The 13,873-nt window shown below is 45.4% G+C and overlaps 1 protein-coding gene across 1 annotated transcript in view; it reads left to right on the top strand.

Annotated features, from left to right (window-relative positions):
* Window positions 1-13,873, top strand: part of LOC139383366 (neurexin-3a-like) — a 599,057-nt gene that overhangs the window by 519,647 nt on the left and 65,537 nt on the right. The window contains exons 22-23 of the mRNA XM_071127881.1: window positions 8,519-8,608; window positions 11,779-12,086. Of these exons, the coding sequence (XP_070983982.1) occupies window positions 8,519-8,608; window positions 11,779-12,086 (398 nt within the window). The remainder of the gene's footprint in view (window positions 1-8,518; window positions 8,609-11,778; window positions 12,087-13,873) is intronic.

Below are 13,873 nucleotides of genomic sequence, written 5' to 3'. Positions count from 1 at the left end.
CTTTCTTTCTTTCTTTCTTTCTTATTTTCTCTCTCTCTCTCTTTCTTTCTTTCTAATTTTCTCTCTCTCTTTCTTTCTTTCTAATTTTCTCTCGCTCTTTCTTTCTTCTTATTTTCTCTCTCTCTTTTTCTTTCTTATTTTCTCTCTTTCTTTCTTTCTTATTTTCTCTCTCTCTCTTTCTTTCTTTCTTTCTAATTTTCTCTCTCTCTTTCTTTCTTTCTTATTTTCTCTCTCTCTCTTTCTTTCTTATTTTCTCTCTTTCTTTCTTTCTTATTTTCTCTCTCTCTCTTTCTCATTTTCTCTCTTTCTTTCTTTCTAATTTTCTCTCTCTCTTTCTTTCTTTCTTATTTTCTCTCTCTCTCTTTCTTTCTTTCTTATTTTCTCTCTCTCTCTTTCTTTCTTTCTTATTTTCTCTCTCTCTCTCTCTCTCTCTCTCTCTCTCTCTCTCTCACTCACTCACTCACTTACTCACTCACTCACATATACAGTTGTGATTTCGTGTAACAATGTGAAAAGGCTGAGTTTTTGCACATATTCAGAACAACGGCAGGGGCTTTGAGAATGACAAACAATGCTATGGACACCTTACCTGTAAACACAGGTGCCATTTAATTTACATATCTCAGCGAGAGGAGGTTAGGGTGACTCACTGATACCCAATCAGCTGACGCCAGAAAAGGGAGTGTGGCATATCAAGAAACGGGGTACCTAAAATGTGCAGTTTTGTTACACAACACAATGCCACAAATGTCTCAAGTTTTGAGGGAGTGTGCAATTAGCATGCTGACTGCAGGAATGTCCACAAGAGCTGTAACCAGAGAATTTAATGTTCATTTCTCTACCATAAACCGGCTCCAACGTCGTTTTAGAGAATTTGGCAGTACGTCCAACCGGCCTCACAACCGCAGGCCATGTGTAACCACGCCAGCACAGGAACTCCACATCCTGCATCTTCACCTCTGGGAAAGTCTGAGACAGGCACCCGGACAGCTGATGAACCTGTGGGTTTGCACAAGCATCTGCGTGCTCCTCATCCAAACTTGTGTCTTTGACCTGAATGCAGATCGGCATCGTAACCGACTTCAGTTGGCAGATTCTAAACTTCGATGGCCACTGGCACACTGGAGAAGTGTGCTCTTCACGGATCAATCCCGGTTTCAACTGTAGCGGGCAGATGGAAGACGTAGCGTGTATGGTGTTGTGTGGGCGACTGTCCCATGGGGTTGGGTTATGGAATGGGGCAGGCATAAACTACGGACAACGAACACACTTGCATTTTATCAATGGCAATTTGAATGCACAGAGATACTGTGACGAGAACCTGAGGCCCGTTGTTGTGCCATTCTTTCGCTGCCATCACCTCATGTTTCAGCATGATAATGTACGGCCTGATGTCGCTATCATCTGTACACAATTCCTGGAAGCTGAACATTTCGCAGTTCTTCCATTGCCTGCATACTCGCCAGACAAGTCACCAATTGAGCATGTTTGGAATGCTCTGGATTAACGTGTACGACAACATGTTCCAGTTCCCGCCAATATCCAGCAACTTCGTACAGCCATTGAAGAGGAGTGGGACAACATTTTCACAGGCCACAATTAACAGTCTGTTCAACTCTATGCTCATGTGCTGCGTGAGCCAAAAAAAACTGTCAGTATCTTGTGGTCACACCAGATACTGACTGGCTTTCTCATCCATGCCCCTACCTTTTTTTCAAGGTAAGATACATATCTGTATTCACAATCATGTGAAAACCATAGATTAGAGCCTAATACATGTATTTCAATTGAATGGTTTCCTTATACAAACTCTTACTCAGTAAAATATTGTTGCAAATTGTTGCATTCATATTTTTGATCAGAGTAAAAGAGAGCTGGTGAGAAAGTGTGATGGAGAGTACACAAGAGTCAATGAGGACACCTTCAGACATGGACAATGAGCACAGACAGGGACATTGAGGAAACCTTCAGATATGGACACTGAGGGCACCTTCGGACAGGGACAATGAGGACACCTTCAGACAGGGACAATGAGCACAGTCAGGGACAATGAGGACAACTTCAGTCAGGGACAATGAGGACACCTTCAGACATGGACAATGAGGACACCTTCAGTCAGGGACAATGAGGACACCTTCAGACAGGGACAATGAGGAAACCTTCAGATATGGACACTGAGGGCACCTTCAGACAGGGACAATGAGGACAACTTCAGTCAGGGACAATGAGGACACCTTCAGACAGGGACAATGAGGACACCTTCAGACAGGGACAATGAGGACAACTTCAGACAGGGACAATGAGGACACCTTCAGACAGGGACAATGAGGACACCTTCAGACAGGGACAATGAGGAAACCTTCAGACATGGGCACCTTCAGACAGGGACAATGAGCACAGTCAGGGACAATGAGGACAACTTCAGTCAGGGACAATGAGGACACCTTCAAAAATGGACAAGGAGGACACCTTCAGACATGGACAATGAGGACACCTTCAGACAGGGACAATGAGGACACCTTCAGACAGGGACAATGAGGACACCTGCAAACAGAGGCAAAGCTCTGGAAAACACACAGAGAAAAACCAGAGTTGACCATAGACATAGCATCAAATTTAAAAAATGAAGACAATTTGATAGCCATAGCTACAACTAAGTCAATTCCCACGACAGCACTCACAGACTTTAGAGGTGTTCATGAATAGTGTCTGAATGCTGGAAATCCATGGAAAGTATAACTCCCGGTTTGGAGTTGAAATTTTAGCATCTCTTTGAGTATGACTGTGTATTTTGCCAACAGTAAACTTCAGTAGAAACGTAAATGTGTATACTCGTATATATTCGGTGTGATATTACTTCTTAAAGGACATACTGTATATGGCCTTTGTGAGGCCAGTGCCATGCAGACTGTGTAATGCATGGTGATGTCTCTGTTGGCCTCAGCCTCCCCTTCAGGCCTCAGTAGCCAGCGGCAGCGAAGAAAATGGTTGACAATTACCTCTGCCATTGGGCTGTTCTGTCCTGTTACCCGGGTTACGGTGGCCAGGGTCCCCGTGTGTGGCAGTCAAATCACTGGATAATGTTGGTGGCGTCGGGGCACCTGCTGGGACGGCATGTGGTGAACAATTTCTCTAGAACATTCTGCTGTCTGCTCTTAATGGAAAAGACACGGACAGGCTCATCTCTGACCTTATGGATACTTGCACATTCCAATTTGAAAATGTTTTTCATGACTTTCGTCTCGCTTTTCTCATCTGCTCTTGTTATCACATGAAGTTTGAACATAGAAAGGATTGTCATCATTGTGAACACAGATAGTCTTTCGACAATCTAGAAAGATGCCGGATTTACCTCGTTGTTAGCTCATGATTTATCCTGTTTGGTTGTTGTTCAGTAGTTTCTTCTGGTATTGTATTATTGTTGTGTCACAATACTGACTGAATTATGGTTCATTGTGGAGCTTAGAATAACCATCTGTTCTGAGGTTGTGTTGTTGTGTCCGTAGTGTTGTTGTGTTGTGTCCGTAGTGTTGTTGTGTTGTTGTGTCCGTAGTGTTGTTGTGTCCGTAGTGTTGTTGTGTTGTGTCCGTAGTGTTGTTATGTTGTTGTGTTGTTATGTTGTTGTGTCCGTAGTGTTGTTGTGTCCGTAGTGTTGTTGTGTTGTTGTGTCCATAGTGTTGTTGCGTTGTTGTGTCCGTAGTGCTGTTGTGTTGTTGTGTCCGTAGTGTTGTTGTGTTGTGTAGTGTTGGTATGTTGTTGTGTCCATAGTGTTGTTGCGTTGTTGTGTCCGTAGTGCTGTTGTGTTGTTATGTCCGTAGTGTTGTTGTGTTGTTGTGTCCATAGTGTTGTTGCGTTGTTGTGTCCGTAGTGCTGTTGTGTTGTTGTGTCCGTAGTGTTGTTGTGTTGTTGTGTCCATAGTGTTGTTGCGTTGTTGTGTCCGTAGTGCTGTTGTGTTGTTGTGTCCGTAGTGTTGTTGCGTTGTTGTGTCCGTAGTGCTGTTGTGTTGTTGTGTCCGTAGTGTTGTTGTGTTGTTGTGTCCGTAGTGCTGTTGTGTTGTTGTGTCCGCAGTGTTGTTGTGTCCGTAGTGTTGTTGTGTTGTTGTGTTGTTGTGTTGTTGTGTCCGTAGTGTTGTTGCGTTGCGTTGTGTTGCTGTATCCGCAGTGTTGTTAAGTTGTTGTGTCCGTAGTGTTGTTATGTTGTTGTGTTGTTATGTTGTTGTGTCCGTAGTGTTGTTATGTTGTTGTGTTGTTGTGTTGTTGTGTTGTTGTGTTGTCGTGTCCGTAGTGTTGTTGTGTTGTTGTGTCCGTAGTGTTGTTGCGTTGCGTTGTGTTGCTGTATCCGCAGTGCTGTTAAGTTGTTGTGTCCGTAGTGTTGTTATGTTGTTGTGTTGTTGTGTCCGTAGTGTTGTTGTGTTGTTGTGTCCGTAGTGTTGTTATGTTGTTGTGTTGTTGTGTTGTTGTGTCCGTAGTGTTGTTGTGTTGTTGTGTCCGTTGTGTTGTTGTGTTGTTGTGTCCTTAGTGTTGTTGTGTTGTTGTGTCCGTAGTGTTGTTGTGTCCGTAGTGTTGTTGTGTTGTTGTGTTGTTGTGTTGTTGTGTCCGTAGTGTTGTTGTGTTGTTGTGTTGTTATGTTGTTGTGTCCGTAGTGTTGTTGTGTCCGTAGTGTTGTTGTGTCCGTTGTGTTGTTGTGTTGTTGTGTTGTTATGTTGTTGTGTTGTTATGTTGTTGTGTCCGCAGTGCTGTTAAGTTGTTGTGTCCGTAGTGTTGTTATGTTGTTGTGTTGTTATGTTTTTGTGTCCGTAGTGTTGTTGTGTCCGTAGTGTTGTTGTGTCCGTTGTGTTGTTGTGTTGTTGTGTCCTTAGTGTTGTTGTGTTGTTGTGTCCTTAGTGTTGTTATGTTGTTGTGTTGTTGTGTTGTTGTGTCCGTAGTGTTGTTATGTTGTTGTGTCTGTAGCGGTGTTGTGTATGTAGTGTTGCTGTGTTGTTGTGGCGTTGTGTCAGTTGCATTGTTGTATTGTTGTATTGTTGTGTCTGTAGTGTTGTTGTGTTGCTGTGCCTGTTGGCTGCTGTGTTGTGTATGCTGTGTTGTTGTGTTACTGTGTCTATTGTGTTGATGTGTTGTTGTATCTGCAGTGTCATTGTAGTGTTTTGTCCATGGTGGTGGTGTGTCCGTTTTGTTGTTGTGTTTGTGTGTTGTTGTGTCTGTAGTGGTGTTGTGTCCGTTGTGTTATTGTGCTGTTGTGTCTGCAGTGTTGTTGTGCTGTTGTGTCTGTTCTCCCCTGGTGAACAGAGCCAATGAGAGGGGGCTGTGGTTCTCCCCTGGTGAACAGAGCCAATGAGAGGGGGCAGGTGTACTCCCCTGGTGAACAGAGCCAATGAGAGGGGGCAGGTGTACTCCCCTGGTGAACAGAGCCAATGAGAGGGGGCAGGTGTACTCCCCTGGTGAACAGAGCCAATGAGAGGGGGCAGGTGTTCTCCCCTGGTGAACAGAGCCAATGAAAGGGGGCAGGTTTCTCCCCTGGTGAACAGAGCCAATGAGAGGGGGCAGGTGTTCTCCCCTGGTGAACAGAGCCAATGAGAGGTGGCAGGTGTTCTCCCCTGGTGAACAGAGCCAACGGCTGTTTATTAGTTTCTGGGACAAAGGATTTTGATCATTTAATTATGACACTGTACCATGTCAGGGCTATAACAAGCCATTTGTGAGAATAGAGAGTACACAGAAGGAACGTCTGTTTCTATGTTTTAGGGTTCAGAGACAAGCAAGGCTTTTGAGGACTAGATTAATGAATAAGACTGTCATGTAGCCAGTGTCAGCGTTGTTCCCTGGCCAGGTCCTATAGTCAGGCAAATCTCCTGTCCCAATGACGAACTCTGATAGGAAACCTTCACAATGTTTCTTCCCTCCCTTTTAGGATTTTTCAGTATTCACCAGGAACCACTCGTTCTGTTCAGGTAGTACTAAAACAGTCAAACCACTCCAAACAGTGGTTCATTGTCTCTGACCATTTTCTTATCTGTGAGGTAAAGATAGAGAGATAGGGATCTACTGCCAGAGTCAGGCTTGCTGTGGTGAAGAGAGAAAAGCTAAAGAGAAGAAATACTCTGCGGGAAATTGCCTTGAAATAGCATCACCTCCTCCTAGCTTATCAGGAGCTGTATTCAGAAGCCACACAGCACCTCCTCCTAGCTTATCAGGAGCTGCATTCAGAAGCCACACTGCACCTCCTCCTAGCTTATCAGGAGCTGCTTTCAGAAGCCAGACTGCACCTCCTCCTAGCTTATCAGGAGCTGCTTTCAGAAGCCAGACTGCACCTCCTCCTAGCTTATCAGGAGCTGCATTCCGATGCCACACTGCACCTCCTCCTAGCTTATCAGGAGCTGCATTCAGAAGCCAGACTGCACCTCCTCCTAGCTTATCAGGAGCTGCATTCAGAAGCCAGACTGCACCTCCTCCAAGCTTATCAGGAGCTGCATTCAGAAGCCACACTGCACCTCCCCCTAGCTTATCAGGAGCTACATTCAGAAGCCAGACTGCGTGTTTGAGGACGATTGCTTTCATTTGCACAGGCCCATCCTGTTTCATGTGAATGAGGCTGTGCTTTGTCTGAGCCATCCTGTGATCGTCTCACCGTCGCAGGTTTATTTTCTATCTAGCTTTATGCAACTGGTTTAATGCACAATGGAGACGAGGGAAGGGAACGATACAGCCTGCCCCTCAGACCTATTTCTTCTGCATCAAGCCGGTGTCTCAGAACTTGACAAGTAGGGAGAATTGAACTCCTATCGGGAGTGATCAGATTGATTGACAGGTCCTGCGGCTTGCGGCTCTGTCTGGGGGACGATAAGGAGGAGTCTCCGGTGGATCTCTGTGCAGAGGAAAATCTGCTCTGTTCTCGGGATCCGAGATGTCTTCCGTGTCCATGGGTAGGACGACAGCGATGCGGTGGTCCGTGTTGAGACCTTTGATGCTGCCTGCCGCACTGCAGAACGGTTCACAACATGGACGCTCCGCTGTCACTGACAGAAAACCTGACAATACATAGAGAAAGTGAGAGAAAGGGAGAGAGAATGAGAAAGAGATGGAGAGACAGAGACAGACCGAGGGAGCGGCTGTGTTTGGATAAGAAATACCTTGGGCCACCTTTATCTGCACAGAATAAAAGGTGATGGGGTCGTCTCCAGGTGATGGGGTCATTTCTAGGTGATGCGGTCGTCTCTAGGTGATTGGGTCGTCTCTAGGTGTGGGATGAATACTTGGTGTACCCTACAAGCCAAACACAATTACTGCTATCGAAAACCGAATCTCACGCCCCTATAAATCTCTACTGGGGGGCTGTGGGAAACGGAGGGATGGATGAAGGGATGGAGGGAGGGAGGGAAGGAGGGATGGATGGAAGGAGGGAGGGAGAGAGATAAGCCTTCCAGTATGAGCCGGGCATCTAATCCTGCGATTAAATAAGAGTGGTGCGGATTGCCAGATAAAGGAACCGGGCTGCCATTGTCTCCTGGAGATACTGAGGGTAAATCTTCCAGAATGAGGCTCCCATTTCAGCGTGCAGGGTAAAGAGCATGACAAACACAAACACACACCAACTCAGCACACACCCACACAACACACACCCCCACAACACACACACACACACACGACCCACACCCACACAACACACACCCACACGACACACAACACACACCCACACGACACAACACACACCCACACGACACACACCCACACGACACACACCCACACAACACACACCCATACACCCACACGACACACCCCCCCACATCCCGACACCCCTAAAACACACACCCACACCCCCACAACACACACACACGACCCACACCCACACAACACACACACACACACACACCCACAACACACACCCATACACCCACACGACACACACCCCCACATCCCGACACCCCTAAAACACACACCCACACCCCCCCAACATACACCCATACACACACCCACACACAGCTACTGTACCTACTGTCTCTATCCTTGCAGAAGTGGTGTTCTCAATTGGGGGATGGAAAAGATGGGAAGATTCAGGGCAGGACTTAAGATACAACCTGTTCCAAATTGCACCTTAATGCCTATGGACTGGATGTTAATACTATGGAATGGTTGCATTGTGAATGTGCAGTGGAACTGTTCTGTGAGGTTCAAGATACTAGAATACCCTTCATCCCAAAAGTAGATTTTTACGGTGCCTTGGTTCTAAATGTGTTTGTCGATGTTTAAATTAATTGAATGCACAAACATAGAGGTGCTTCTGTCCCCTATGAACAAGGTGTCATAAAATTCAGCAGAGCAGCAAATGACTTTAATGTTTGTTATCATTTTACTGATAACCCTTCAGCTATCTCATAAACACCACATCAATTCTAACCTGCTATTCATTTTTTTTTTATACTTGCATGAAAATAAAAGTTTTTTGAAGTGAACATGTGTTAAAACGTGTTAAAATGCCAAATACAAACTGTTTATTAACGTTTCAAATGTTTGTTTTTTTACAGCGACGACCGATAATGAACGTCTTGAAATTGCCACTAAGAAATTCCCGTTGAAATACGCCCGGCCAGTAGTGGATTGGCTACAGGAGAAAGGTAAACTTAACACTTTAAAATGATCTTTTAAAATGATATTGAACTCAACATTGAAGGGATGTTTTCTTTTTGTATTTTCCTGCTGAAACGTAGCTAATTTTCCCACTCCCAAAATGATTTTAACATAACATCCTTTGTCACACTTTTTAACACGTAAATCCGATGATAATTCATAAACACTCTACTCAGTTAAATAGACTGCTAATGAATATTACACAATAATATAGTATTTCATATACTCTGTGAATCCTTCGAAATATAGATAATAAAAAATAATAATATAATGAAGTATCTCCTAAAGTCCACACCCATTAAAACCTGAATGCCATCTCAAACACAAGTAAAGGCATCTAATTTATGAATCAACATGCAGTCATACATCTAAAATATTGAGTCAGATAACAATAGTTTGAAGTACAGTGCTATGTTGATACAATTGGAGAATTGCTGCATGAAACTGGGAAAAGGATTTCCTAGCGGGTTAACAATTTACTCAATACTTTCTACGTCGAGTATTACCATTTTGTCGTTTTAAACTTTAAGATTGTGAAGATGTGTTAAGTCTGTATTACTACTTAGATTTGGCATGTATATATCATTTTAGAAATTATGTGTCTCATTCGAAACTTTACAGCGCCTTGTGGTGTACTTATTTTCTCCATCAGGTTCCTGCCCCTAATTCCAGCCCCTGATTAGCCATTTTCTCCACCAGGTTTCTGCCCCTGATTCCTGCCCCTGATTAGCCATTTACTCCATCAGGTTCCTGCCCCTGATTTCTGCCCCTGATTAGCCATTTTCTGCATCAGGTTCCTGCCCCTGATTAGCCATTTTCTCCATCAGATTCCTGCCCCTGATGAACCATTTTCTCCATCAGATTCCTGCCCCTGATGAACCATTTTCTCCATCAGATTCCTGCCCCTGATGAACCATTTTCTCCATCAGGTTCCTGCACCTGATTTCTGCCCCTGATTAGCCATTTTCTCCATCAGATTCCTGCCCCTGATTAACCATTTTCTCCATCAGATTCCTGCCCCTGATGAACCATTTTCTCCATCAGGTTCCTGCACCTGATATCTGCCCCTGATTAGCCATTTTCTCCATCAGATTCCTGCCCCTGATTAACCATTTTCATCATCAGGTTCCTGCCCCTTCTTTCTATCTTCAGCAGTATTCCTTTTAAACATCTGCTCATACCCCTGTTTTCTAGCTTCAGCATTAGCCATAGCATTTTAAACATCAGCTCATACCCCTGTTTTCTAGCTTCAGCATTAGCCATAGCATTTTAAACATCAGCTCATACCCCTGTTTTCTAGCTTCAGCATTAGCCATAGCATTTTAAACATCAGCTCATACCCCTGTTTTCTAGCTTCAGCATTAGCCATAGCATTTTAAACATCAGCTCATACCCCTGTTTACTAGCTTCATTATTAGCCATAGCATTTTAAACATCAGCTCATACCCCTGTTTTCTAGCTTCAGCATTAGCCATAGCATTTTAAACATCAGCTCATACCCCTGTTTTCTAGCTTCAGCATTAGCCATAGCATTTTAAACATCAGCTCATACACCTGTTTACTAGCTTCATTATTAGCCATAGCATTTTAAACATCAGCTCATACCCCTGTTTTCTAGCTTCAGCATTAGCCATAGCATTTTAAACATCAGCTCATACCCCTGTTTACTAGCTTCAGCATTAGCCATAGCCTTTTAAACATCAGCTCATACCCCTGTTTACTAGCTTCAGCATTAGCCATAGCATTTTAAACATCAGCTCATACCCATGTTTACTAGCTTCATTATTAGCCATAGCATTTTAAACATCAGCTCATACCCATGTTTTCTAGCTTCAGCATTAGCCATAGCCTTTTAAACATAACCCAATCTTTGTCTTCATAGTTTTGGCAACAGCTCTAGGCTTTTTAGATACTGCTGATCAGACGCCGTCCCGAAGGGCCAGTTTGAGGAGACGGACATAAAGCTTTGACCTTTTCCTCTCCTTTTCTTTACATCCCTCTCTCTCCTCCTTTCTCAGCCTTGGTTCACATCCCTCTCTCCTCCTTTCTCAGCCTTAGCTCACATCCCTCTCTCTCCTCCTTTCTCAGCCTTAGCTTACATCCCTCTCTCTCCTCCTTTCTCAGCCTTAGCTCACATCCCTCTCTCTCCTCCTTTCTCAGCCTTAGCTCACATCCCTCTCTCTCCTCCTTTCTCAGCCTTGGTTCACATCCCTCTCTCCTCCTTTCTCAGCCTTAGCTCACATCCCTCTCTCTCCTCCTTTCTCAGCCTTAGCTTACATCCCTCTCTCTCCTCCTTTCTCAGCCTTAGCTCACATCCCTCTCTCTCCTCCTTTCTCAGCCTTGGTTCACATCCCTCTCTCCTCCTTTCTCAGCCTTAGCTCACATCCCTCTCTCTCCTCCTTTCTCAGCCTTAGCTCACATCCCTCTCTCTCCTCCTTTCTCAGCCTTAGCTCACATCCCTATCTCTCCTCCTTTCTCAGCCTTAGCTCACATCCCTCTCTCTCCTCCTTTATCAGCCTTAGCTCACATCCCTCTCTCTCCTCCTTTCTCAGCCTTAGCTCACATCCCTCTCTCTCCTCCTTTCTCAGCCTTAGCTCACATCCCTGTCTCATAATTACAGATAACAACATTATGCCCTTTCTACAGTGATAGCCAGAAGCATTGACCCTGTATATTTTGGGTTCGCTTTCTGGATCCCAGGCTACTTATAACCTCCTCAGTTGACCTTTGTTCATAGTTTCACCATAAATTTATTTCTTTACGACCCACCTCATCGTTGACCTTTTGATTGTCAAGGACTTTTTAAGTACACATGGAAACAAATACTTACCGTACACACATGAACACAAACGGGCACACACACACACACACACACACACGCACACACGCACACACGCGCACACACACACACGCACACGCACACGCACACACACGCACACACGCACCTACACACACACACACACACACACACACACACACACACACACACACACACACACACACACCGTAAAGTCATAAAGGTTCTATTTATATTCTGACCTGACAACATCTCAACAACTGTTTGGACACTGAATGAAAAAACAGGAACCTTATTTTGCTGCTCTGTCCGTTGTTATTCCTTGATGTGAATGACTATTTGTCTGGTTCCCTCCTCTAGGCCGGCAGCTTACCATATTCAACACCCAGGCCTTGGTGACCATCGGTGGCAGCGACCGCAGTCGGCCCTTCCAGGGACAGCTGTCCGGCCTCTACTACAATGGCCTGAAGGTCCTCAACATGGCCGCCGAGGGCAACCCCAACATCAAAATCAACGGCAGCGTCCGGTTGGTGGGTGACACGCCCTCTGTGGCCGGGTCGGCCCGCACCACCGCCCAGCCGCCCGAGTTATCCACCACCTTTATTGAGACCACCACCATCATGTCCACCACCACCACCCGCAAGCACCGCTCCTCTCCCACAATACAGGTAGGGCTCAGGAATGGGGAGGAGTGGGGAGAGCAGCGGACGGGGAGGAGAGCAGAGGGGATAGGGACGGGGAGGATGGGAGGAGAGGAGGAGAGGAGTGGGGAGGGCAGTGGACGGGGTGGAGCGTGGAGGGGATAGGGACGGAGAGGAGGGGGGTACGGGGATGGGAGGAGAGAGGAGGGCAGCAGTGGGAACTAAGCGGAGAGGAGAGGGGACGGGAGGAGAGGAGAGGAGAGAAGAGGGGAAGGCAGCGGAGGGAACAAGGAGAAGAGGAGAGGGGAGGACAGTGTTCCCTATACAATACATGTCCCCTGAACAGCTGTGTGTGGTGGACTGCGACAGCCCCATCTACTCCCCTCTCTCTGGGACAGAGGCACGCTCAGAGGCCCTGTGGTCTAGATTGAGGAATTAGCCCTTCATCATCTCTGCCTGCTTAATAACCACCTAGCCCAGATACCAGTTTTTTTTTAAAGCTTTTTTTCTTCCACTAAATGAGGCCAGGAAAAGAGAAAACTTTAGAAACCCTGCCTGTCTGTCATACCTGTCAACCCCGCCCATCTGGCACTCCAGGAGCAAAAGTTTCTATGTTTTGATTTGATTTGAACCCAGGTCTCTATGTCTGTTCATAGTTACTGTCACGCTAACCCAGGTCTCTATGTATCTATGTCTGTTCATAGTTACTGTCACGCTAACCCCGGTCTCTATGTCTGTTCATAGTTACTGTCACGCTAACCCAGGTCTCTATGTCTCTATGTCTGTTCATAGTTACTGTCACACTAACCCAGGTCTCTATGTCTCTATGTCTGTTCATAGTTACTGTCACGCTAACCCAGGTATCTATGTCTGTTCATAGTTACTGTCACACTAACCCAGGTCTCTATGTCTCTATGTCTGTTCATAGTTACTGTCACGCTAACCCAGGTCTCTATGTCTGTTCATAGTTACTGTCACACTAACCCAGGTCTCTATGTCTCTATGTCTGTTCATAGTTACTGTCACGCTAACCCAGGTCTCTATGTCTCTATGTCTGTTCATAGTTACTGTCACACTAACCCAGGTCTCTATGTCTCTATGTCTGTTCATAGTTACTGTCACACTAACCCAGGTCTCTAAGTCTGTTCATAGTTACTTTCACGCTAACCCAGGTCTCTATGTCTGTTCATAGTTACTGTCACGCTAACCCAGGTCTCTATGTCTGTTCATAGTTACTGTCATGCTAACCCAGGTCTCTATGTCTGTTCATAGTTAATGTCACGCTAACCCAGGTCTCTATGTCTGTTCATAGTTACTGTTATGCTAACCCAGGTCTCTATGTCTGTTCATAGTTACTGTCACGCTAACCCAGGTCTCTATGTCTGTTCATAGTTACTGTCATGCTAACCCAGGTCTCCATGTCTGTTCATAGTTACTATCACGCTAACCCAGGTCTCTATGTCTCTATGTCTGTTCATAGTTACTGTCACTCTAACCCAGGTCTCTATGTCTGTTCATAGTTACTGTCCCGCTAACCCAGGTCTCTATGTCTGTTCATAGTTACTGTTACGCTAACCCAGGTCTCTATGTCTGTTCATAGTTACTGTCACGCTAACCCAGGTCTCTATGTCTGTTCATAGTTACTGTCACGCTAACCCAGGTCTCTATGTCTGTTCATAGTTACTGTCACGCTAACCCAGGTGTGTTCAGATGCGCCAGGGTTTTTTTTATGTTATGCAAACCAATGGTGTGTAGAAAGCTCTGCAAGTTTTCAAGCACAGCCAGCCACGGTGTCAGTTGATTGTTGGGATGGT

Source organism: Oncorhynchus clarkii, chromosome 25 (assembly GCF_045791955.1).
Source record: "Oncorhynchus clarkii lewisi isolate Uvic-CL-2024 chromosome 25, UVic_Ocla_1.0, whole genome shotgun sequence".
NCBI classification, from domain to species: Eukaryota; Metazoa; Chordata; class Actinopteri; order Salmoniformes; family Salmonidae; genus Oncorhynchus; species Oncorhynchus clarkii.
The sequence above is the reverse complement of the archived record's forward strand: the minus strand, read 5'-3'. Positions and strand labels throughout refer to the sequence as shown.